This window comes from Callospermophilus lateralis, chromosome 16 (assembly GCF_048772815.1).
Source record: "Callospermophilus lateralis isolate mCalLat2 chromosome 16, mCalLat2.hap1, whole genome shotgun sequence".
In the NCBI taxonomy this organism is placed as follows: domain Eukaryota; kingdom Metazoa; phylum Chordata; class Mammalia; order Rodentia; family Sciuridae; genus Callospermophilus; species Callospermophilus lateralis.
The window spans coordinates 53,614,362-53,637,046 of NC_135320.1; the positions used below are offsets into that span (position 1 = coordinate 53,614,362).

Sequence of the window (22,685 nt, forward strand, 5' to 3'; positions counted from 1 at the left end):
GACCCTTCACTTTGTGAGTAGGTGCTAATGTTCCATTCTGATGGGAACTGACCTTCACCAGGGCTTGATGGGGGAGAACACAGGGGCATCATTCCAACAGATACCAAGGCAGCAACTTCTTCAGCAGCTCAGGAAATAATGCCAAGAATCAATAAATGGGATGGCATCACACTAAAACACTTCTGCACAGCAAAGGAAATGAGAGTGCAAAGAAGCACCTACAGAATAGGAGACAGCTACTCTTCCTACAGATGACTAATATCTAGAATATGTAAAGAACTTGAAAAAGGCTCTTGATCATTTTAGGGCCAGCTATGCTTCTTTCTGAGGCCTTAGCATCTCTCAGTTCATACTGATTGCTTCTTTATTATCCTAATGTGATATTGTGGGCCATCTGGTTAATTTTAAGTGTGAAGGAGACTAATCCTATCTGTAATGACTCTAAATAGCACACCCAATCTACAAGGTGAGTCAGAGCATTTGCTTTTAAAAAGTGAATTCTCTGTAGCCAATGCTGTTCATCCTTAAGAGAGCTCCATCATTTTGATGATTTTTCCTTGTACTGGGGGTTGAAACCAGGGGTGCTTTACCACTGAGCTATATCCCCAGCCCTTTTTATTTTTTTATTTTTTACTTCGAGACAGGATCTTGCTAAGTTGTCTGGGCTGGCCTCAAACTTGTGGTCCTCCTGCCTCAGCCTCCTGAGTCACTGGGATTACAGATATGTGTCATAGCATCTGGCCATTTTAATAATTTGATACTATTTTGCTGGGATATGCAGAGAGATGTAAAAAGAAAGTGCATCTTTCCCCCTTCTCTTACAGATTTAAAAGTGTTTAGAATTTTTACTTGCAGCATATAAACAATATCACCTTATCCTTTCTTACTTTTTTTTTCCTGTGTTGCAAGCAAAATGTCATTTGATACAAATGAATTCTAAGCATATTTCCTTTAGAGAAACCAAAGGTTGACATCTATCTTTAAGATTAGATTTCTTTCTCAGACAAGAGTTTAAGCTTGTGCATGAATCTGAGCGGGTGGTTGGACTCCATGGAGCAGGCAGTGGGTACTCCAGGAGTCTTCTGCCCTGCGCACTTGAAAGCCTTTGGAGGAATTTCCTCTCTGGGTGTGTTCATGTCCCTTCTTTACTGTGGGGTTGAAAGTGTGCCTGGACACCATTACATTGTTTTGTGGTTCATTAATAAGTGTTGATTACATGGCAGCGCAGGGTTGTCTTATATATTATGACATCCTATCTCATTTAATCCTCAAAGCAACCCCAGGTAAGAGTTATGGTGTAGGCAAAGATTATCTCCACTTGTCAGATAAGGAGACTAGGTTCAGGCAGGTCAATTTTCCACTAGTTATCTAGTTATCACCTAATGATAGGAGGGTTCCCCAAATCTGTCTACCTTTTTCAAATATAATGCCTGCCTGGAGATGCACTATCAGAAGAGTTTTAAATGAGGCCGGAAAAAGTGGTTTAAGTTTTATTCTAATCAGTACATCAAGCTTTGCACTCATTCCTTCCTCCAGTGCCACTTGATAATACTTAATGTGTGTCAGACAATCTGGGGACCAGGGACGTTTCAGTGAATTAAAAAGCATAAACCCCAGCCTTCCAGAAGTTTCCATTTTGGTTATGGGAGGTTCTGAGCAGAGACAGGAAATGCCATAGCTTAGGCTTTGCAAAAGACCTGTTTCCATAATGTGTAGCATCACCTGCAGAGAGGGGAGAGCTGTAGGGAGGCAGGGCAACAATCCAGGCAGCAGGAGGTAAGAACTTGGAGTGGAGCAGAGTGCAGGTAAGAAATTGGGTTCCAGATGGTTTTAGGTAGAAATGCTGAAAGAATTTGTTGAGAAATTGGATGTGGAAATTGCTTGTCTAGATTTTACCTGGGACTCAGGTCAGCCTACGTCCTCATCTGTGGTCTTGTGGTGATGATAAAGTGCTTGAGTGAAAAGTGACTTCACCCTATATTCCAGTGGAGAATGCAGCTCTTTCCCCTCTCAGTTCCTTGGTGTTAGGTTTGTGAAAGGAGAATGCTTGTCAGTGCCTGGCGGAGGCGGGATGGAGTTCCCAGTCTCAGGGGCACTTGTCATCCAGGCTGCGACTGCTCCGCTGCCTCCTTCTTTCAAAGGCTGTGCCCCCAGGTGGTGCACGTAGGTGGTTATTCCTGAGATTTGTAGCATGACCATCTCAGAGCCACTCAAAGTACATTTCAATCTTTCCCAAAGGCTCTTCCCGTGAAGAGGCGGGAAGATGAATCCTCTTAGTTAAGATTTAAATCCTGCTTCACTTGTTCTGCCGTTCCTATTTCTCAAAAATGACATGATCAGGTATGAATCAGGACAGATTTTAATTCTTGATGACAAAAGTGGCACTTTTCACATACAATTTCACCCTGTGTTTTAAGTTTGGAAAAGAGCTTTCTTGTAGTTAAATTTTACTGAATAGAGTCACTCAAAAATGGTTCTAGACACAGTAAATCTGCCACTAGCCTTAATAACTTCAAGATACAAAGGCTCCTTGACTTATGATGGGGTTGCATCCTGATAAACCCATCCACAGCTGAGAGCATCACAAGTCAAAAATGCGTTTAACATTCCTCATCCTACCAACACCCAAGCTCCGCAACACAGCACACTTCAGAGTACCACTTGTTCCCCTGGTGACTCTATGACTGATTGGCTCTCTTTCGCTGCCCAGCATCACAAGAAAGGATCATGCTATATATTGTAGACTGGACAGAGATCAAAATTTGACAATCAAAGTTCATTTTCTACTGAATGTGTGCTTGCTGTTGTGCTATCCTCAGGTCAAAAACTAGCAAGTGGTGCCATCCTAAGTCAGGGACTTATATAAATTTGTTTATATATGAAATTGCCACCAAGCTGTTGGTGAAGAAATAAGGTGAATAACTGTCATCCTCATTCAGTAAATTCTCACTGATCTTAAGGGAATGACCGTATATTTCCAAGTAGAAGAAAAAATTGGTCATGGGTAACCATAAATGTTTCATCTGCTTCTCAGTTATTACATTACTGGGGATAGCAGGAGAAGCTAGCTATACTTGTAGATTCAAACTAAGAAGTAATCTCCAACACACCTTATCTTGAAATAGAGCAAAACTTGATTTTAATTAAGATTTCTGCAAGGTCCCAAGATCTACTAGGCTCCTCCTAACTGCACCTTCTAGATATGACCTAATATCTCACTGAACTTGAACACCTGTTGGACCCTGCAGGGCAGGATATCTAGTTAAGGCTCTGATCAGAGCCTCTCCTTCTTGGCCTATAAGACTGAATTCGTCACAACAAGTTTTGCCATTAACCTGTCCTGGAGCTCAGTACCGAAACTGCTCCTCTGCTATGTCAGCCATACACAGAAGCAGGCAGCCACACCAGCAAGAGAGGAGTGCCTCTGATTCCCCCTCACTGCCTCCACAGTGCCATTTTTAGAAAGTCATAATCAACTGAAGCACTGATTCGTCCTTTATTTTTCCTAGGGCTCCGTCCAAAGAGGACTCTGCGCCTAGTGCTCTGGACTGCAGAGGAACAAGGTGGAATTGGCGCCTCCCAGTACTATCAGTCACACAAGGTAAAAACCAGCCATGGATTGCTGAGTATCTGTACATATAATATCAGTGTAAGCCAAAAACACTGATGCTTTTGGTTAAAAAAATTCTTGCTAATTGTCCCATTTAGGATTCTCAATAATACTTTGTGTTCAGCTAACCCTGCCAAACACTCCTTCTGTATAAGCTTTCTTCATCCAGCTCTGTGATGAGAACATACTGCTGAACTGAGGACGCTCTGGTGCGGAGCTAAGGGCTTTTCTATTTCTATTTCATGGTCTGCAGTCTTAGAAAACTCCCACCTTCACGCTGCCATTTTCTATAGCCTCTCTAGTTCTTCTGTACTTGTGTGTTCCGGAGATATGGACAGGCCCCCTCCTCACCGAGCACCTCCTCCCATACCTCTGTGTGCTAAATCCTTCTGGAAGCCCTGGTATTGGAGGACCCAGTCATGGGACCTTGAGTCAGTCAACAGCATTGCCCTCATGATGTTTGGGATAGGGCAGCCAGAGGTCTCAGATCTGGGAATGTTGGGGACAGTTTGGCTTGACACTAACTGTGATTGGGCAAGAGTGGAGCCTAATCAAGAAGGGAATGTGGAAGAACATGATTAGAAATCCAAGACCATTTGGGGATGTGGAGATTAGCCTCAAGAACAAATGTGGAGAGAGCAAAACACTAAGGTCAGGAGTAGTGTGGATCAAGCCAGAGGAAGTGCCAAAGCGGTGCGTGTGCTGCTGGGCAGGGTTGTGTGGGCAGGGAGCGGAGGGGCTGCATTGCTGCCACTGCTGCGGATCATTGTCCCTAAATCTCCAGATTGAAAGAAACAGAATGTAAATTACCCAAGTCAGAGGGCGTTTGTTTCTTGAATTACCCCCCCATTTTGGGGGCCATTTTTTACAGAGTCAGTCTCTATGTCCTATTTCAATTAGTTAGAGCAAGAATTTGGGGTCATGAATTTGATCACTAATTATAATTGTTTACTATACAAAGAACTCATGGTTTATGCCTAACCCTTTTACCTTTGACCTCCAGTAATCCTGGGGATAAGAAAATTCAAGACAAATGTCCTTTGGTTGGTGGGTCAGTAACATCATATTCCATATGTCATGGTAGACCTCAAAAGTACATAAGGATTGTTCTAGATTCAGCAACATTCAGTTAACATTTTCTGAGTAATACTATGTCTCATGTACTATGTTGGATATGAGATTTAACCTAATTAAAAAGATTCATCCTGCCCTTACATAGACTGCAATGCAAAGGACATTGACCACTGAACTTCAATTTTATGTGCTAAGTCTTCTGATAAAGAATAAGGTGTTGATGGCAGACACCGGAAGTTCACCCAACTGGACTTTGAAGGGCAGTTGGAATAAGGTGTGTGGAAGAAATGACATCTAAGTTGAGACCTGAAGACTGAGTAAAAGTAATCAAAGGAAAGGGAGTTGGAGGGAGAAGCGGAGTACCAGAGCTTATGTGTGCAAAGGCTGGAGGTAAGGGAAGATGCAGATCCTACAGAAATAGAAGGAGCTCGGAGTGGCTGGGTGCAGAATGCACTGTGCATTGTGATGCTAGCATAGAGTAGATATGTAAGCAGGAGCCTGAACAAGAACATATAAATCCTGCTTAGAAGTTTATACTTTATCCTCAGGGCAAGAAGGGTAACTGAACTATTTTTAAGGAGGAGCTTTAAAATTCTATGCATCTTGGACATCATAGAAAACAGAATATTTGAAAGAAACTATTCTTAAAACTCTTTTATTCTCTATAATATACTCTACCCCAGGGGTAAAAAATGGATTTAATCCCCAATGGATCAGCTTAAAATTTCTCACCACTGAAATTTCTGGGATCTGAAAAAAGATTTATTTCTTTATACGGTTTTGAATTTCACCATAGACTACTGAAATGCATGGATGAAATCAGGAATGACTTGATTTTAAACTTCTAAGAAATTGGGAGGGACACACACACTCACACACACACACACACACACACTCACATTCATTCATTCTCTCTCTCTTTCTTTATGAAATGATGCATAATTTCATGAACAGACCTGGTGAGTCTTGATGTTATCTCTGTTACCTTCATACAAATGCTTCAGCTTGCAGGTGGCTAAGTCTGCATTGCATTTTCAGGAATGGAAAGAAGAAATTACAGAAACAAAAAACATAAGCTTTTTGTTTTAGGGTAGCTCTTTATCTTACATTTTAAAAGACTATCTGCATGTTTCACATAGAAACATTGCCAAAAGCATAAGCATTTGAGGTAGGGGTTACTGAATTTAACCTAAAAGTAAATATATAGCAAGTCACCAACTGGAAGGAGGGAACAAAGCAGATTGTCTTTTCTGAGGCATCTCTGAATGCCAACAGCATCCTGTTCAGTGCAGTCACAACAGAGATCCTCTGTTCTAGGTAAGGAATGGCAAGTTTTGGAACAAATTAGTCCTCCAGTTTCAATGACAGCATAATAAAAGTTTATTCCTTGCTTATTTAACATCCAATATACTTATGATAGGGTTCTGTTCCATGTAGTTATTCAGGCTGAGAGATTTCAGCAACGTGACCTTTAATATGCTTTTAGCAGCAACATCCAACTGGCAGGTGGGGGGGATGGTGGGAGGTTTTGAAGGGATAGTTCTGGAAGTGGGTCACATGATTTCTACTTATATTCCATTGGCAAGAACTAGTCAGGTGGGTCTGGGGATGTGGCTCAAGCGGTAGCGCACTCGCCTGGCATGCGTGCGGCCCGGGTTCGATCCTCAGCACCACGTACAAACAAAGATGTGTTCGCCGAAAACTAGAAAATAAATACTAAAAAATTCTCTCTCTCTCTCTCTCTCTCTCTCTCTCTCTCTCTCTCCAAAAAAAAAAAAAAAAAAAAAAAAAAAGAACTAGTCATGTAATGGAACTGCTTGGGTATTAGATGACACAAGCCTGGCTGGGCAGTCACTTCCCAGCCACAACCCTGCATACACTATTAAGGGAGAGCACACAGTTCTGGTGCAAAGCTAGCCCATGCAGAGGTCTTCCTCTCACTTTGTTCTGGATTCTAAATCAATTTCAGCTGCCCAAGAGACCAGTTGCCACAGTCTCACCTGCCATGGTGCTCAAGGCAGGATCAGCTCTGTCAGCTGCCTTTTAGGTGAAAATGTTTATCACCACCACTACCTTTGCCCGTCAGTACACAATAAGAAAAGAAACCACAGTATTTGCCCATAAAGAGCTTAGAAAATTTAACAATAACTTTAAACTTATATAAGAAATTTAGGAAAACAAACATTATAGGACGTGTTTCTAAATGATTTACCAAAAAAGTATTTATTTATTTACCAAAAATGTATTTTGTTTTTTTGCAAAGGAGTCAATCATTAACAGAGTGCTGATGGTATAAAGACTTTAGCACAGTAAATGTAAAGGGGTTAGAAACAGAAGAAATGATCATGACATGTTTGTCATGGGGGAGGATTCTCAGCCTCATCCTTGCAGAGTAAATGGATCTGAATGAGTGATGAGGAGAGGAGAGAGGGACAGCCACTCCCCATCATGTCAATGATAACCGAGCCCTGTGGGCTGCCATTCCTCAGTGGGGGCGATGAAACAGGAAGAGAATTTTCCTTCAAGGGGCATTTATTTTGGTAATTGTAAAAATAAATGGTTTTTAAGTGACTCTGCCAGTATTTTCTCAGTATGGTTATGGTCATTGGTGATCAGTATCAGGAATCAGCAAGTTGAGCCCTACAAGCCAAATCTAACCAGCCACCTGTTTAGGTAGAGATCCCAAACTAAGAATGTTTCTACGTCTTTAGCTGATTATGGAACAGAGACTGAATGTGGCCCACAAACTTAAAATATTAACCATCAGGATCTTGACAGGAAAAGTTGACAGACTCTTGGTCTATATGATAAAAAAAAATCATACAGTTTCTGCAATAATCTCTTTATGATTTTGAGTAGCCTAAAGGGGAATTTTGTAAATTTTATTTGGAGTACAGTATTTTTCAATGTAAATTTTATTCTGGAAGATATTATTATAATAATATAAAGGTATATGCACAATCTTTTTTCCCCACTCTTATTTGAGTTTAATAGTAAAGTTGGTTAAGCTTACATTGCACCGGCTATGGAGCAAAACAACATGTAGAAAATTATTTTTTCTTTTCATTGCTCTGAATGTACACTTTCTTTCCCTATGAAGAATCTATCCAATAGTGAAAGTACTACAAAAGTTATTTTAATGGACATATTTAGGTAAAATTTATGGAAATAAAATTAATATTGTTCATTGTCCTTTTCTTAGAAGAGAATATATCTTTATTTACAGTGCGCTTTTATTAATATATGCAAAGAAAAATATAAATCAAAGTGATTTTAAATTATATACTAGAATTTATAGCCAAACTAATTTTCAAAATTTTACTCAGATTAATTTTAAAATACCTTTACTTCATAATTATGCTGTCTTGTGAAATATTACCTCAATTGTTATAATAACTGTTAAAATTTACTAAATTTACTAAACAATTCATTAAATTGTTATGAAATATGTGAAGCTATTTGTGCTTTGTGTACAAATTTTAAAACTCATATGCAACTTTATTATAATATCTAAAATGTTCTTTCTAAGGAAACAAACTGTGCCTCAAAAAAGTCTATAAGCATTTTGATGATAGTTACTAAGTGAAATAATTCAAATGAGAACTATTCATTTTTTCCCTATATTTTGGCATCAACTAGAATAGAGATCATTCCTGAGATCCATCAACAGAAAGTACCATAAAGGATTTATATACATATTTTTTTCTTATTCAAAATATGCTAGCTCACATATTTTGATAGGTTGTAATATGTTCTTCCCTGATTTTAAAGTTCTTTCCACTGTCTCTCTTCACATTAGCATGAACTTGAGAACTATTTAGAGAGATACTGTTTACTCTTTATGTTTATTGGTTCTTTTCAAGGTAGCTCATCATTTTTTATGCTAGTTGTGTTTTATGGAGGTTTAACTAGCATTTGGTGAATTCCCAAATCTTGAGAGCATGGAAACCCCTGTATGACAGATCATGTAGATCATGAAGAAAGCATTCCCACTGCTCTAGAAGATTCTCTTCAGGTTGACCCCCATCCAGCTCCACCAAAGGCAACTACTGTGCTGCTCTTTATCACCATAGATTGGATATGTCTGTTCTTGAACTTCTTTTGAGAGGTCAGGGGGTACTGGGAATTGAACTCAGGGATACTGGGACACTGAGCCACATCCCAAGCCTTTTTTGATTTTATTTAGAAACAGGATTTCATTGAGTTGCTTAGAACCTCTGTTTTGCTGAGACTGGCTTTGAACTTGCAATCCTCCTGCGCCAGCCTCCCAAGCCAATGGTATTATGGGATTATACGTGTGTGCCACCACACCCGTCTTGTTCTTGAATTTCTTACAAATGGAATCATTCAGAATGTAATCTTGAGTCTGGCTTCTTTTCCTTACAGTGTGGTCCAGGGATTTATTCATATTGTTGGACTGACTAGTTTGTCCTTTTCCATTGCTGAGTGGTCCTCTGTTACCTGAATAGGTCACAATTTCTTTATTCTCCTGGACAAATGCAGCATGGATATTCTCTTGATGGACATTTGGTTGTTTCCAGTTTTACCCATTATAGAAAGACATGCTGTGAATGTTTCTATACAGATCTTTTGGTGGACGTAGGCATTTATTTTCTTTTGTAGTGGAGTTGCTGGACCATATAACCAGTGATGTTTAACTTTATTAGAAATTGCCAGAGAGATGGGAGATTTAACCATTTTACATCCTGCCAGCAACCCCTTAGTTCCCTCCCCATCCTTCCCAGTACACAGTATTATTCATAGTCTTTTATTTTGGGTCATTCCCGTAGGTGCCATATTTTTATATTTTTCAAAGTACATTTCTGAAGAGTAACAAGGAAAGTTTTGCCTCCACCTCCAATAGTCACCGTTCTTCTTTCTCCCCTGATGCCTTGCCTTGTTTCTGATATTCGACTTATTATTGAAGGGGGACTGAAGGCCTTTTACCCAGTGAGGTTTGCAGGGGCTGTTCTAGTTAGAGTGACCCTGTGTCAACTTGGAGGAACACCTTGGTGAGAACAGGACATGGAAATGCTGTCCTGCTGGAGCCACAGCTCATGGCCAGGAACACTGCCTGGGGCTGTTGCAACAGCAGAGTCTGGGAAGGGGACGATTCTTGCAGGGCTTGGGAAGGGCCATTCCTCTGGCGCCAGAAAGGAGGTTATTCTAGGTAGGAGAAGAAAGACTGCATAAAATGTCTTCTTGTTATTCTTCATTGATAAAAAAATATTATTTAAAAAATATGAACTCCTTTATTGGTTGAAATCTGCTTATATTAACTAGAAGAAAATATCACCACACAGAGAAGCATATTATGGTGAATGAGAGTTCAATTACAGGAGCAGAATTTAACTATGGAATTTAAAAACATTACAGATGATTTTATTGAATTTTCAAATCAGTGAATAGAATGAGAGCTATTCAGATGCCATTTGACCAATCTGCTTTTATGGGAACAATGTTACTCTCTTGTCATGGAAAAAGAGCAGGATATCATTTCTCATGTCCTCAAATCTACAAAGGAAGGGAGGGGGGGTACCTAAATTAGTTTCAACTGGATTTCTGGCATTTTGAAATCTTTTCCATTTTAAGTAAAAATATGATCTGGCATAATTATAATGAGTAAGGTAATCTGGCCCTGAGAAAGCCTCATTACACAAGGTAATCAAATAAAATAGATTGATATGTTCTATTCTGGCATGAAAAATATTTTAACCTTTTCCTGATTTATTGCTCAAACTTCTGGCAATTGAATTACAAGGATAATGAACATTGCTGTGTTCTGCTAGTCATTAATAAGGGCAATATTTTAAATAGGTTTTATTAAATGAGGGATGGGATGTATGATCATTCTAAACACATCAGTTTATTTGAACTCTAGCCAACTTGAAAACAGAAGAACCTAAAATGATTTTGTGTACTATTTTTGTTAGCATTTCCTGTGTTGCCAGTACTGAGGAACAAAATTTCCTTTTTAGTTATATAAATACATCAAAAACATCATGTTAGCTACTTTTAGGAGCAAACTTCTTGCCAACTTCCCCACCCACGTTTCTCATTTCCCTCTGAAATGAAGAAAATGTTAGAAATGCTTGTGAGACTTCAGGTGATCCCGGCAAATGTGTTTTTATTTTGCAACCCTGTGCAACCATGTAATGTGGCTGTGGCCAGGATGACCCTGCTAGAGAGCGACCTTGCTGTGCTCTATAGAAGTCATAGATAGAGCTGATGTACTCACCCAGCATCATGGCACCCGGACTTTGTCTCCAGTGCAGCTTTTCTCACATCTTTAATGTTCCATGCAAGACGGCCACACTAATCAGAGGTTATGGTTGCAGTCATTACTGCTGGGCTTTTATGCATCCTGTGTTTTTCTTTCAATGTCTGAATATTTGCATTCGTATGTCAAGCACATCACAAAATTGGTTTAAATTTCACTTGTCTCCATGTGTTCTTGGTCTGTAGCTCTTGTAGTTACATCATTCACCTAATTTGTATAGCACACCTGGGAGCTCTTAGGGGTCTTATTAGAATTTGTGGATATTATTAAAAAATAAAAGGAAAAGACAGCCTTTGGCATGTGTTTGCTTTCTCCTGTGTAGAATTCCATTATGACTGAAGGATTTCATAATCTTATGTACATATGGTAATTATATATAGATGTATGTTGGTCTGGGCAGAACTATCAAAATATTCCCTTTGCTATTAAGAGAATCATATGCCACTGAGTGAATAAACGTAAGTAGGCATCAATGCATTTCTTTTTTCTTTCTTTTGTCCCTCTTTAGGAGGGATCCTTCTTAACTGGCTTTTATTATTATTTTTCTATGAAATTGAAAAGATGGGTTGTGACCCTAGAATAGAATTTTTCCATGTCTTTGGGGTGGCAAGACCTTGCCTGCTGTTCTGAAGTAATATTTAACCTATAACAACTTGAGGTTTCACATCATAATGAATTTTGACTCAAGTGTGGGTTTCAGCCCAGTACATGTTTAAAAAAAAAAAAAAAAAAAAAAAAAGATCCGGACTTCTCTGCTACCACAATTAACCCAAATAAGGCAACAGCCTTTTCAAGTTGGTTCTGAAAACATTGGGTACAAACACTGAGGCTTATTGTGAAGTATTGTGGCTGGCATCTTATCTCACTTTTCCTAAACCATGAAGGGCCTCAGCTTGTTCCCAGTCTGTTTTACCAGCTTGCCAGAGGTTTTCTATGAGGCACAAATAGTTTCTGCTCCAGTGCTCCCTATGTTTAACCAGGTCACGATCTGACCTGGAAGGACCCACAGCACATCTACTGCACAAATGTCCCCAGGAAATCAAGTTGACACACCAGGAAACACAAATCTGAACCGAGGTGTCATGCCTTGGGCTCACAAGTGACCTATATGGGTCAGAGCTTTGGGGACTAAATTATCCCATTACGTGTACTTGGGCCTCGCAAAGTTACAGAGTCAGCAAACCACTTTTGAATCACCAGCACTATTTTAATGTGCCTGGAGCTGTCTTCTACCCTCTGTCGTCTAAATGAGAGGTTGGCAAACTTTTAAAAGATGAGATAGTAAAGAGTTCAGGTCTGCAAGACATATGGTCTCTTCTCGTTCTGCTATTGTAGTGCATTCATAAACAATGCCCAAAGAATGAGCATGGCTATGTTCCAATAGACCCTTATTTATAAAAAAGAAAAAGAAAAAAGAAGAAGAAGAAAAAGAAAGCAGATCAGATATTCAGATATTTTGCTGACCCCTGTTCTAAGTCCTTTTTGTGCGGAAGTTTAGAAAACTTTCTCCTGAAGCCATTGCAATCTCAGTCACAGTTTTTGGTGAAAGAGGTCTCTAGCACACAGTACAGTTCTGACATTTAAAGTTTGTGTCTTAGTAGGCTAATCATGTGTCTTGTTTATAAGGCCAGCACTCAGGAAAGTGCAGATGCTCTCCTTAGGTATCCTGCCAGCAGAACCCCCATCACCAGTTCAGTGTACAGCCTTAGTTATAGCCCAGTGAGCCACTCAATGTGGGTGCCAGAGTCAACGCACTTTCCTCTTATTTCTTAGAGCAAGAATAGAATATTAAGATGACTAAATGTGACAGGCAATCAACTTAGCAAAGCCCTAAGCAACTTAGCAAGACCCTGTCTCAAAATAAAAAATAAAAATAAAATGACTGGGGATGTTGTTCAGTGGTTGATCACCCCTGGGTTCAATCCCTGGTACAAAAAAAAAAAAAAAAAATGGCTAAATATAAAAGTCCTGGAAGACATTAAAGAGCATTTTTAAAAAATTTTTTCAGTTGTAGATGGAAACAATACTTTTATTTTATTTATTCATTTCACGTGGTCCTGAAGATCCAACCCAATGCCTCACACATGTGAGGCAAGCACTCTACCACTGAGCCATAATCCCATCCCAAAAGGGCATCTTTTGAAGAAGTTGACATGTCTAGAAATAGCTCTTAAAGAAATCAAATTCCAATACATCTTGGTCGGGCAGCTTTCCTACTAATCCTGAACAATTGTCATTCATTGTTTAACCACATCCTGGTTTTATGCACGGGCTTGCCAACTTGTATTTCGTTTTTTAAAACTAAATTGTTACCTGAAAACCAGGCTTTTTCTGAAAGATCCAAAGAACATTAGGTCTTTGGTTAATCAATAGCCCTTCCAGAAGTTTATCCTTTCCTTCTGGCTCCTGTGGTTTCTCTGCGATTCTGCTACACACATACACAAACATCAGAGAAGCGTCCTCCCAAGATGGCCTGAGGAGTGAGTGGGCACAGACTGGCAGGCAGCCTGCAGGGTCAGCGCTAGAACAGAGCCATCAGGAGGTGAGGTCTCTTCATACTCACTGTGTCCAGCAGTCACGTTGGGCAGTACATAAACTGTGTTGTTCTGAGTGCTGAAGATCAGACACGGAACTGAGCGACAGAACCACAGGGCACAGTTGCAACCTGAGAACTTGTCACAGTCCTTTGTTTTCTGGAACTCTTCCTAATGGTCATTCCTAAGGGCATCAGTCCTGAAGTCCTGTGGTGTCTTAAGGGCCACCTGTCCTCTGATAGAGTTGGTCTGGGTCTGGTTTTCTAACCTCCTTATCAATTAGACCACATCTCTAATTCTTGTCCCCTTTACTTCCAGTGCTTGGGATGGAACCCAGAGCCCTAGACATGCTAGGCAAACGCTCTACCACTGAGCTCCATCTCCAATCTCTGAAACTCCTGTTGACTCATCTATTTGTGTAAAAAACCCAAAGGCATATTTTTTACCCCTAACCTGAAGACTAGAACTTCCATTCCTTATTTTCTTTCAGAAGACCTCCCTCTTGCAAGCTCTTATCAAATGCTTGTCCTGCATTTGCAATTACTCATTCTAGAAGCTGAGGTTGCCCCTAGCAACCAGCAGTTTGTCTAAACTGCATTGGTTTCAGGGTTCTCTTAAAGGAGAGTTTCTCAAAATCAATTTCTAAAGAGCTTTTATGCCCCACACAGCAAAACATATATAAACAACAGTGCAAATTCAGAGAGCTTAACGAGGCCTTTCAACAAAGGCTTAGAGTGGTTTCATAACTTGAGTTATATTGAGATTAAACAGAATTTCTGTTACTAGTTAAAACAGGAATGTAATTTGCTTTTATAGTTTCTTATATAGTTTCATTTAATAAAATTCATCCAATGAGGTGCACCACCCCCTGAAACAAGAGGCAGCACCGTGGTCAATACCTGTAAGTGTGTTTCAGGCAGCTGTCCAGGTATTAACACAGGGCCAGGAGAATGTATGGCATGCCTCTGTCCCCACTCACTGCCATAGCTGGGTGACTTTGTTCCCCCTCCAAAGCTCTGGAAAATACTCTATTATACTCGTTGGGGGGCAATCAGGCTGTTTTGTCATTTGAATTAGGAAAGGTCAAAGGGAAGAGAATGGAATAGTAGACAGAGGGGACAGTACTTTGTGAAAATCGTCGATCTTTCCATGTGAGGAAAAGTAATTTGGTCCTTTTATTAGATCTGAAAATCCAGTGGTAGAGTTTTTTTTTGCATAAGCATATAAAAAGGAAAGAAACCATCAAAAATTTTGAAAAATATCATTCCCTAAACAAATTATGTATCCAGTTCTTACAGTTTACATGATGGCCTTGTAACCTCTTGTATTTATGTGACCATTTATAAATTAGAGTATTCTTTCATAGACATCATCTCTGCTAATGGTAATGACTCAGGTAGAAGCCAAAGTAAGCACTGTTTTCCTAACTTCACACATGATGAAACAGAGGTTCTGAGAAGTAAATAATGTACTCAAGTCTGCACAGCCCAGCCTCTGAGGTTCAAGGCCTGAACTTGAATTTAGGTTTTTAAGTCTCCAGACTTCAGCCACAATGGATTCTATGATTGTGTACTTCTCTCACCCATCTTAAACACAGGTATCTATCAGCTTGTCCTACACTAAAGGAAATACACATTAATATATTCAGGAATGCTGGGTCATTAGTATACATGAATGGATGAGTAGAAAAATCACTTCAAGGTGCTTGATTTGAAACACATATAGCACAGAATCGATTCTGTACAATTTTGGAGTAAAAAGCCAAGGAATCCTGTGTAACCATGCAGATGTTGGTTGTCGCTAAGTCATTCCCAATGCTCTGAATTTGCACTTTCTCCAGAGAGCATAAAAACAAATATGTATATTATTCTAAAGTTAACTCTCAGAATCCTGCTACAATAATTTTTCTTTTTCAAAGCATCACTTCAATTTCCAATAAAATTTTTTCTTAGTTTGGAGCATTTTTTTAAAGCAAAGCGAGAGCTAAACAATAGATAAAATTAAAAGTAAAATAGCCAAAGAGACCTTTTCATAATATAAGATTTCCTTACACTAATAAATGTTAAAATCCTTCCACTTTTTAAAGGACTATCTTCAGATCAAAAATATCCCAGGATACCATCTTAGGATATTCCCTACTGCCTTAGCCTTAAAGGAATAGGAAAATGAGGGCAGAAACCCAATTCTTGAGAGATGGAAATGTGTGTGTGTGTGTGTGTGTGTGTGTGTGTGTGTGTGTGTATACAATAAAGTCCAGCCTTCTTCTTTTGGAGTAGCTGTGCCTGAATACCAGGGGCAGAAATATACCAGGATGGATCCCTGCCTGTGCTGTTTTTAAGGATTTCTAAGGACAGAGATTTCATTGTGTCATTATTTTTTAACATTTTCAGACAATCTACTCTTCCTTTTATAAAAACACAACCATTAAAAACACAACCGGCCAGTTCTACTTAGTGATGTCTTAATCTAAACATGCAAATTAGAAGTCAGGAGGCACAATTATAAAAGAAGGTAGTTGCACTTTTCCAAAAGTTAACATCCCTAATCCTACCTGCCTTAGTTGTTCCTGTGTGGAGGATTAAGGAAGGGTAAGTGAAGTGGGGGGCTGGGAGGTGAATTGTGACTTTTGAAAGAGAAAGTTAAAAAAATTATTTGCAAACAAAGCACAAATGACTTAACACTTGTTTGGTTTTGTTGTCGTTTGTTTTTAAGAAATTGGAGTCCTTTTTTCTTTCCTTGGTTAGGAGATCAAGAGCTCAGGTTTTTAAGTACCTTCTCTAGCAAACCATTTTCTGAATGTGTTGGAAAATTGCACCTGCCCTTGATGCTTGCTCTTCCTCAGGGAAGGGTGTTGGGATGAAGGGCTGTCTCTTGAATGGTTCAGCCAGTGTCTAGTACAACCGAAGTATGTATTAGAATGAGAATGAGGACGTGGGATGGTATTCCAGAGTATAACAGCATTGGCACCGAAGGCATAGGCCTCAGCTTCCAAAGAATTTGGTGGAAAGACTGACCACTAGTGTGATTTTTATCTTCTCGTCTCTGGGGTAATTACCTTAACATGGCACACTATCGTGATGACTTCTGCGGAAAGTCTCTATTTAAACATCTTTTTCTGAATCACTAAGGAAAGAATAGAGCAAATGAAGAGGAAGAAAAAGAAATGTTCCCTTGTACACTGAGCTGCTACCTTCAATTCTCGAAAATTGTAGCTAATGCCTAATCAGACTGACATTCCTATTGTACAAAAATGTTGGGAATGCAAATATAACTTCTCAGCTAATTATTTCATTACATGGAAGTGACATGTGTGAAGTAATAAATTAATATTGTCTTCAGTGACAGCCAGCAATTGTGGATTTTAATATTGAAATTTTTAAGTGGAATAAAGTGCATTTTTCTTGTGACCAGGTGAGAAGTGCCTTCTGTATTTGTTTGTGTAATACACCTTCTTTTTCTAGCAGATATTTTGCCATTAAAACAGGTTAGTGATATTTATGTGAGTTAACAACTATGATGGGGAAACCCTAGGGATGTCAAGAGGCGTGGCGCCAGCTGCTACCATGGCCCATCCCTCTCCTCACTCATGGTTGAAGCAGTTGACTTAACAATAGGGGTGAAAGAATTTACTTTTCCTTTTTAAAAAAACACAACCATTAAGTGGCTGTGTTACTTGTTTTGAAGGTAAAGAGCAACAAAATGTCAAATATTGTCTTCTCAAGTTTATGCTAGAAGACTGTGGAATCTGGGGGAGGAAAGAGTCACTGAGGAGTGACAGTGAGCCTGGTTAGAAGGTGTCCAATTTTCCATTTCTTTAAGGATCATTAGTTGTCAGGCACAATTAAGACAGATTTTCAGTAAAACTTAAGCTACATTAAATTTACAGGGTTTTTTTTAAACTGACAATATTTCTAACTAACACTTTTGTCTTTAGAATCAACCTATGTCTAAAATACCTTGAGCTCAGAGGCTGCAGATTCCCTCTGAGTACCATTTGGTCACTAGCAGTGAAGCCTCAGGACCAGGGTGCCTGGCCACTTGGGGTGGCCTGTACTCCTTGTTGGACGAGGTGTTCAAGGCATGCCTTTGGGGTTGACAGTCTGATCGTGAGTCATATTGAATACATCTTTCTCCTATATCTTCAATGTGGCTAAATTCTTTTCCAGTTTATTTTTAATTTTACTATTTCTAAAAGTCACATAGCTTCTCTTGAAAGACTTAGGGAGCTTTTGATAAATCATTCAGGACCGGAGTGGGAGGCCTCCATGATACACATTTGATGACAGCAGTCTTTGCCAACCTTGAACACTCTATGGTCTATTCTGAAGATTTGGTGGTTTCCACTGCACATCATTGTCTTGCCTCACACAGGAAAATCAATCTTCTGCATATCAAAATTTTATGAAGAATTTTAATAAATAATTAGAGATTCATTTTAATGGTCTGTATTGATACAGTGCAGATACCTTAAGTGAGGTGTAAAAGGAATTGCCTGAGACCCTTTCTTTCTGAGGAACCCTGCACCCCAACAAGCAATGACAATGGCATAGTTCATTTCCTTGGTGTTGGCCAGTGTCTTATGGAATGCATCAACAAGATACATTCCAGTTTCCAAAATGTGATGATAGGTAGAAAATGAGATCCTTAGAATCCAGAAAATCTGATGTTTATTTGTTAAATTTTGTAAAGTGGCAGAAATAGATGATACAAAAGAATCAGAAAAGTAGCACTCTGCAGCCTTTTGGCTCCTGATTTGCCTGAGATGGTTGGTACCCACCCATCCTCCTGCAGAATCACCGCTGGCCCTCCCTTTCACTCTCACAAGTGCCCTCCCTGGCTTAGATGTTACCTTAGATCAGTGCTCTTTTTATTCATTCTTGTTGATAATGATTGTAAGTCTCAAGAGAATTGAATAGCATGATATATGACCTCTGAATACATATATGGAATCCTCAGAACAATCCTGTTAAATGTAGGTCTTTCTCCTGTTGAAGAGGACATGAAGCTCAAAGAGAGTAAATGACTGTCAAGGTCATTTAACTGTTATGTGACAGAATCGGGACTCCAACTCAGATGTCCAGAGAAAATGACCTCTGATGAGTATAGTAATTACAACAACAGGAATAATTATCTTCTTCCCTTACTAATGAAGCTTTACCATTTGCCCAACACAGGCCCCCATCAGTGCTTATGCCACCGACCACAAGCTTGTGCCACAAATCTGGTGAAACCTATGCACTTCTTCTCAAATAATATCTTTGAATGCATAAAATAATATGGATGGTATTACAAGGATGTGAATTTTATTAAAAACTGTTATCTAAATTTTTATCCTAAATGTATTATGCATGTGGCTTTTCAATACATCAAAGAAGATCTTGGAGTATAATTTATTACTATAATTTCCAAGTAGTGATGAATAAGATTATTTTGAAATTTCTGTGACAGTTCTAATGTGGTATGAAAATATCTATGACTTCTGTTGGTGAAAAAGTGACAGGGTCTGTTCCACTCCTGTGTTGTGTTCACAATAGAAGGAAATTTGGGATTTCAGTTAGAGATTAATGGAAATAAAGATATCATTTTTGCTAGTCCAAGTGTACCAGCTTGCTTTAAATCTGAATCTTCAGGGGACCCCAGAGTGAAAACTCCTGCCTGGGAATAAACCTTCAAATAATTATTGTTATCCCCATTTTGCAAATGAGTCAATGTAGGCCCAGAGTAGTGCAGTAACTTGCCTATTATTTTTCACCCACTGGCCAAGAGGTGCCTCAAGTGACATTAGCCTCTGCTCATCACCTCTTCTTGCCCCCAGGTGGCAGTCACTAGGAGGTGGGACTCATTCCCAGGATCACAGTCCCCTAGAGTTGCTGCCCTAGTCACCAAAACAGCCTTCCATCACCAGGGACGCCCCTGATGAACAGCGCAGGAATCCACAGGCGAAGCAGGAGAGAGGGCCATGTGCCTGTCCAGCTGCTTTTACTGAACTTGCCCTGAACATTCCTAGCACTCAGTCTCCCCTCAGTGGTCCTCAGGTGGCTTCCCAGATGATCATTATTTCCAGCTATTTTTCTACCATAGCTATTTTCTTCTTCTCCCTTTAGGTGGTTATTGTTGCTGCTTATTACTATTCTCAGAAGAGGGAAATTGTGTTCCTTCACCTCTCTTAACTCAATACAGATGCCTATTGAGAATTTTTTTTCTGTAATCACTATAATTCCTTGGCCTCCTTTTATCTAAACTATACCTATTAAATTATCTTAACACTTCTCAAAGCTAAATTGCCTCATCTATTTATTATTTCCCTTCATTTTGCCCGAATACTTTAAAACTTAGGAAGTATGTGAAGTGATTGTTAAATCTTGTTAAAGTAGTCCCAGAATGCATTTATTGGTTTCTCTAATTGAGTCTTACTGATTATATCATATATTATTAGCCTCGTGTTGCACTAAGTTTAGTATAACAAACCTTAAGATTTTTAAAATATATACCTAATATTTTTTAGATTCCATAAATTTTCGCTTGGTAATTATTGCTCATCCCCTTCTCCTCCTGTGCACAGTGGCCATTTTATTTTGGGAAGCATAACACATTAGATGCTGTCCCCTGAGATGGGGAAATAGGCTCTGCCAAGAATGTATCCAGCCCTTGTTTTCACCTGAGAAGGGAACTGCAATTGCCACACAGCCTCCAAAGTAAGAGCACCTTATTATTCCATTATGGAAAGAACCTTAGACATTTCCCTTGCAGTTGGATAATTTATGGACATATTTTTAAAAATCACTTTTACTTTATATAACTTTCTAAAAAGTATTTGTTTAATGATTTTTAAAAATTATTATTAAATTGTTTATAGATACTCATGCAGTTATAAGAAATAATAGATCCCATGTGCCTTTTACCCTGTAGTAACATCTTGTAAAGCTATGGTGAACTATTATAGTCTGGGTGGTGAGTAATGCAGATAAGACAAAAAGCATCTCATTTCCAGCAGATCCTTCAAGTGCCCTTTTGTAACCACATCTACTTCCTCCCACATTTCTTTTTTCTCTCTTTCTTTATTTTGGAGCCACTGGGGATTATAGGCATGTGCCACTGCACCTGGTTTTCTCTCTCTCTCTCTCTCTCTCTTTCACTTATTCATTCTTTTTCTTCTATTTTGCTTTATTTTTATTATATTTTAAATTAATTTATGTTAAGCTGATATATAAAAACTTTAAAATTAGATGTATTAATGCAATAGTTTAGTACATGTATACATTGTATAATGTTTAAATTGGGTTAAATATCCCCTCAAACATTTACCATTTTTTTATGGTGAAAACTTTCAAAACCCTTTATTTTAGCTTCTTGAAATGTACAGTTCATGCTTGTTATCTGCAGTCACCCTACTGTTTCCTGCAATAGCCCCTCTCTAACTGTAGCTTGGTACCCACTGACCACCCTTTTCCACCCCTGCATCCCCACCCCGCTCCGCTCCTCTGTAGATGTTATCAAAATCTCTATATTTTTAGAGCTTTATAAAATATACACCTAAAAAACAGCTTATAACCTTAATTGTGAACCCCATCCTTGCTTGAGGAATTAAACAGCAACAACACAAACAGATTCTGAAAAGCTAATGTTGCATTATCACCAACACCATTGTGGTCATCATCTTCACTGCCACCACCATCATCCCAAATGGGATCTGGTTATTTGCTCTTTTGGGCTTGCATATAGAAATATTCACACACTCATGTGTTAAGTACATATATACATACATCTATTTATTCTTTGTCTCAGCCCATGTTTATTGACAGCCTTCAGAAATGTCAGAAAGTGTTCTGAGTTCTCTCTTTGGTATAGTTTGGATATGAGGTCTCCCCCCAAATCTTCTGTGTTAATGCTGTGTTCATCCCAGAGGACCCAGTACTGCACAGCCTGGCAGCAGACCTCGGTGTCATCCGCATGGTGCTGGTTCTGCAGCAATGCAGAATGCTGAAGCTGTGGGGTCATGGAGGCTTCCACTGAGATTTCAAAAGAGGACCTAGGAGGCCAGGCAAAATATAACAGGGTCAGAATCCCTGCAGGCTGCTAGGCATGGTGGCACATGCCTATAATCCCAGTGGCTCAGGAGGCTGAGGCAGGAGAATCGCAAGTTCAAACCCAGCCTCAGCAACAACAAGGCACTAATCATAGTGAGACCCTGTCTCTAAATAAAATACAAAATAGGGCTGGGAATGTGGCTCAGCATTTGAGTGCCCCTGAGTTCAATCCCCAGTACTCCTCCCCAGGAATTTCTGCAGGCTCCCCCGAAAGGGTGATGTGTGAAGTTGTCGAGGTGCAGCCGAAGCTGGAATGAGACCCTAGGAATTAAGAAACACCAGTAATGTGGTCAGTCTGCCAAGGAAAGCTGCTGGCTGTGGAGAAAGCCAGGCTGAAAAATAGTACATGTATGCTGCAACCAGCAAGGTCAAGGGGTGGGACTGACCTTCTTGCCACCGTGTGCCTCAGATGCTCAATGTGGATCTACAGCACCTAATATCTGCCTAGTCAGGGTTGGTCTTGCTTTAGTCCCATCCCTTCTTTATGCCCCTATTTCTCCATTTTGGAATGGGAGCATTTACTTGTTTACACTATATATGGGATATATATAAATTGCTTTTGATCATTACAGGGTCTCACAGCCAAGAGTTTGCCTTGAGTCTCAGAAGAGACTTTGGACTTTGCACTTTGGGGGCAATTCTGGAACTGTTAAAACATTGGAGACTCTTAGAGACAACTAAATGCATTTTGCATCATGAGATAGACATGAGCTTTTGGCAGTGAAGAGTGGAATGTTGTGGTTTGAATATGAAGTGTCCCCGTGTCAATACCGGAACATTCAGAAATGATAAGATTAGATGGCTGTGATCTAATCAATCCATGTGAGTTGGAATGGAGTGGGTAAGGTGTGACTGGAGGAGGTGGGTCATGGGGGACGACCTGCCCTGGAAGGATTCATCTTCCCCTGGCTCTCTCTGTGCTTGCCCACCATGAATGGAACAGCACTCCTCCACCACACCCTTCCTCCATGATTTTCTGCCTTACCTTGGGCCCAGAGCCAGAGACTCAGTTCATCCATGGATTACACTCCTGAAGACTTTTCCTCCTCTAATTAGTCCTTGTCAGGTATTCTGGGTCACAGTGATGAGGAGCTGACTAC

General features: G+C 39.6%; 1 protein-coding gene across 2 annotated transcripts in view; it reads left to right on the forward strand.

Moving 5' to 3' along the window:
- Window positions 1-22,685, forward strand: part of Cpq (carboxypeptidase Q) — a 448,367-nt gene that overhangs the window by 328,617 nt on the left and 97,065 nt on the right. For both annotated transcript variants that reach the window (XM_077105576.1, XM_076835947.2), the window contains exon 6: window positions 3,510-3,601. In XM_077105576.1, coding sequence (XP_076961691.1) covers window positions 3,510-3,601 — 92 coding nt within the window. The remainder of the gene's footprint in view (window positions 1-3,509; window positions 3,602-22,685) is intronic.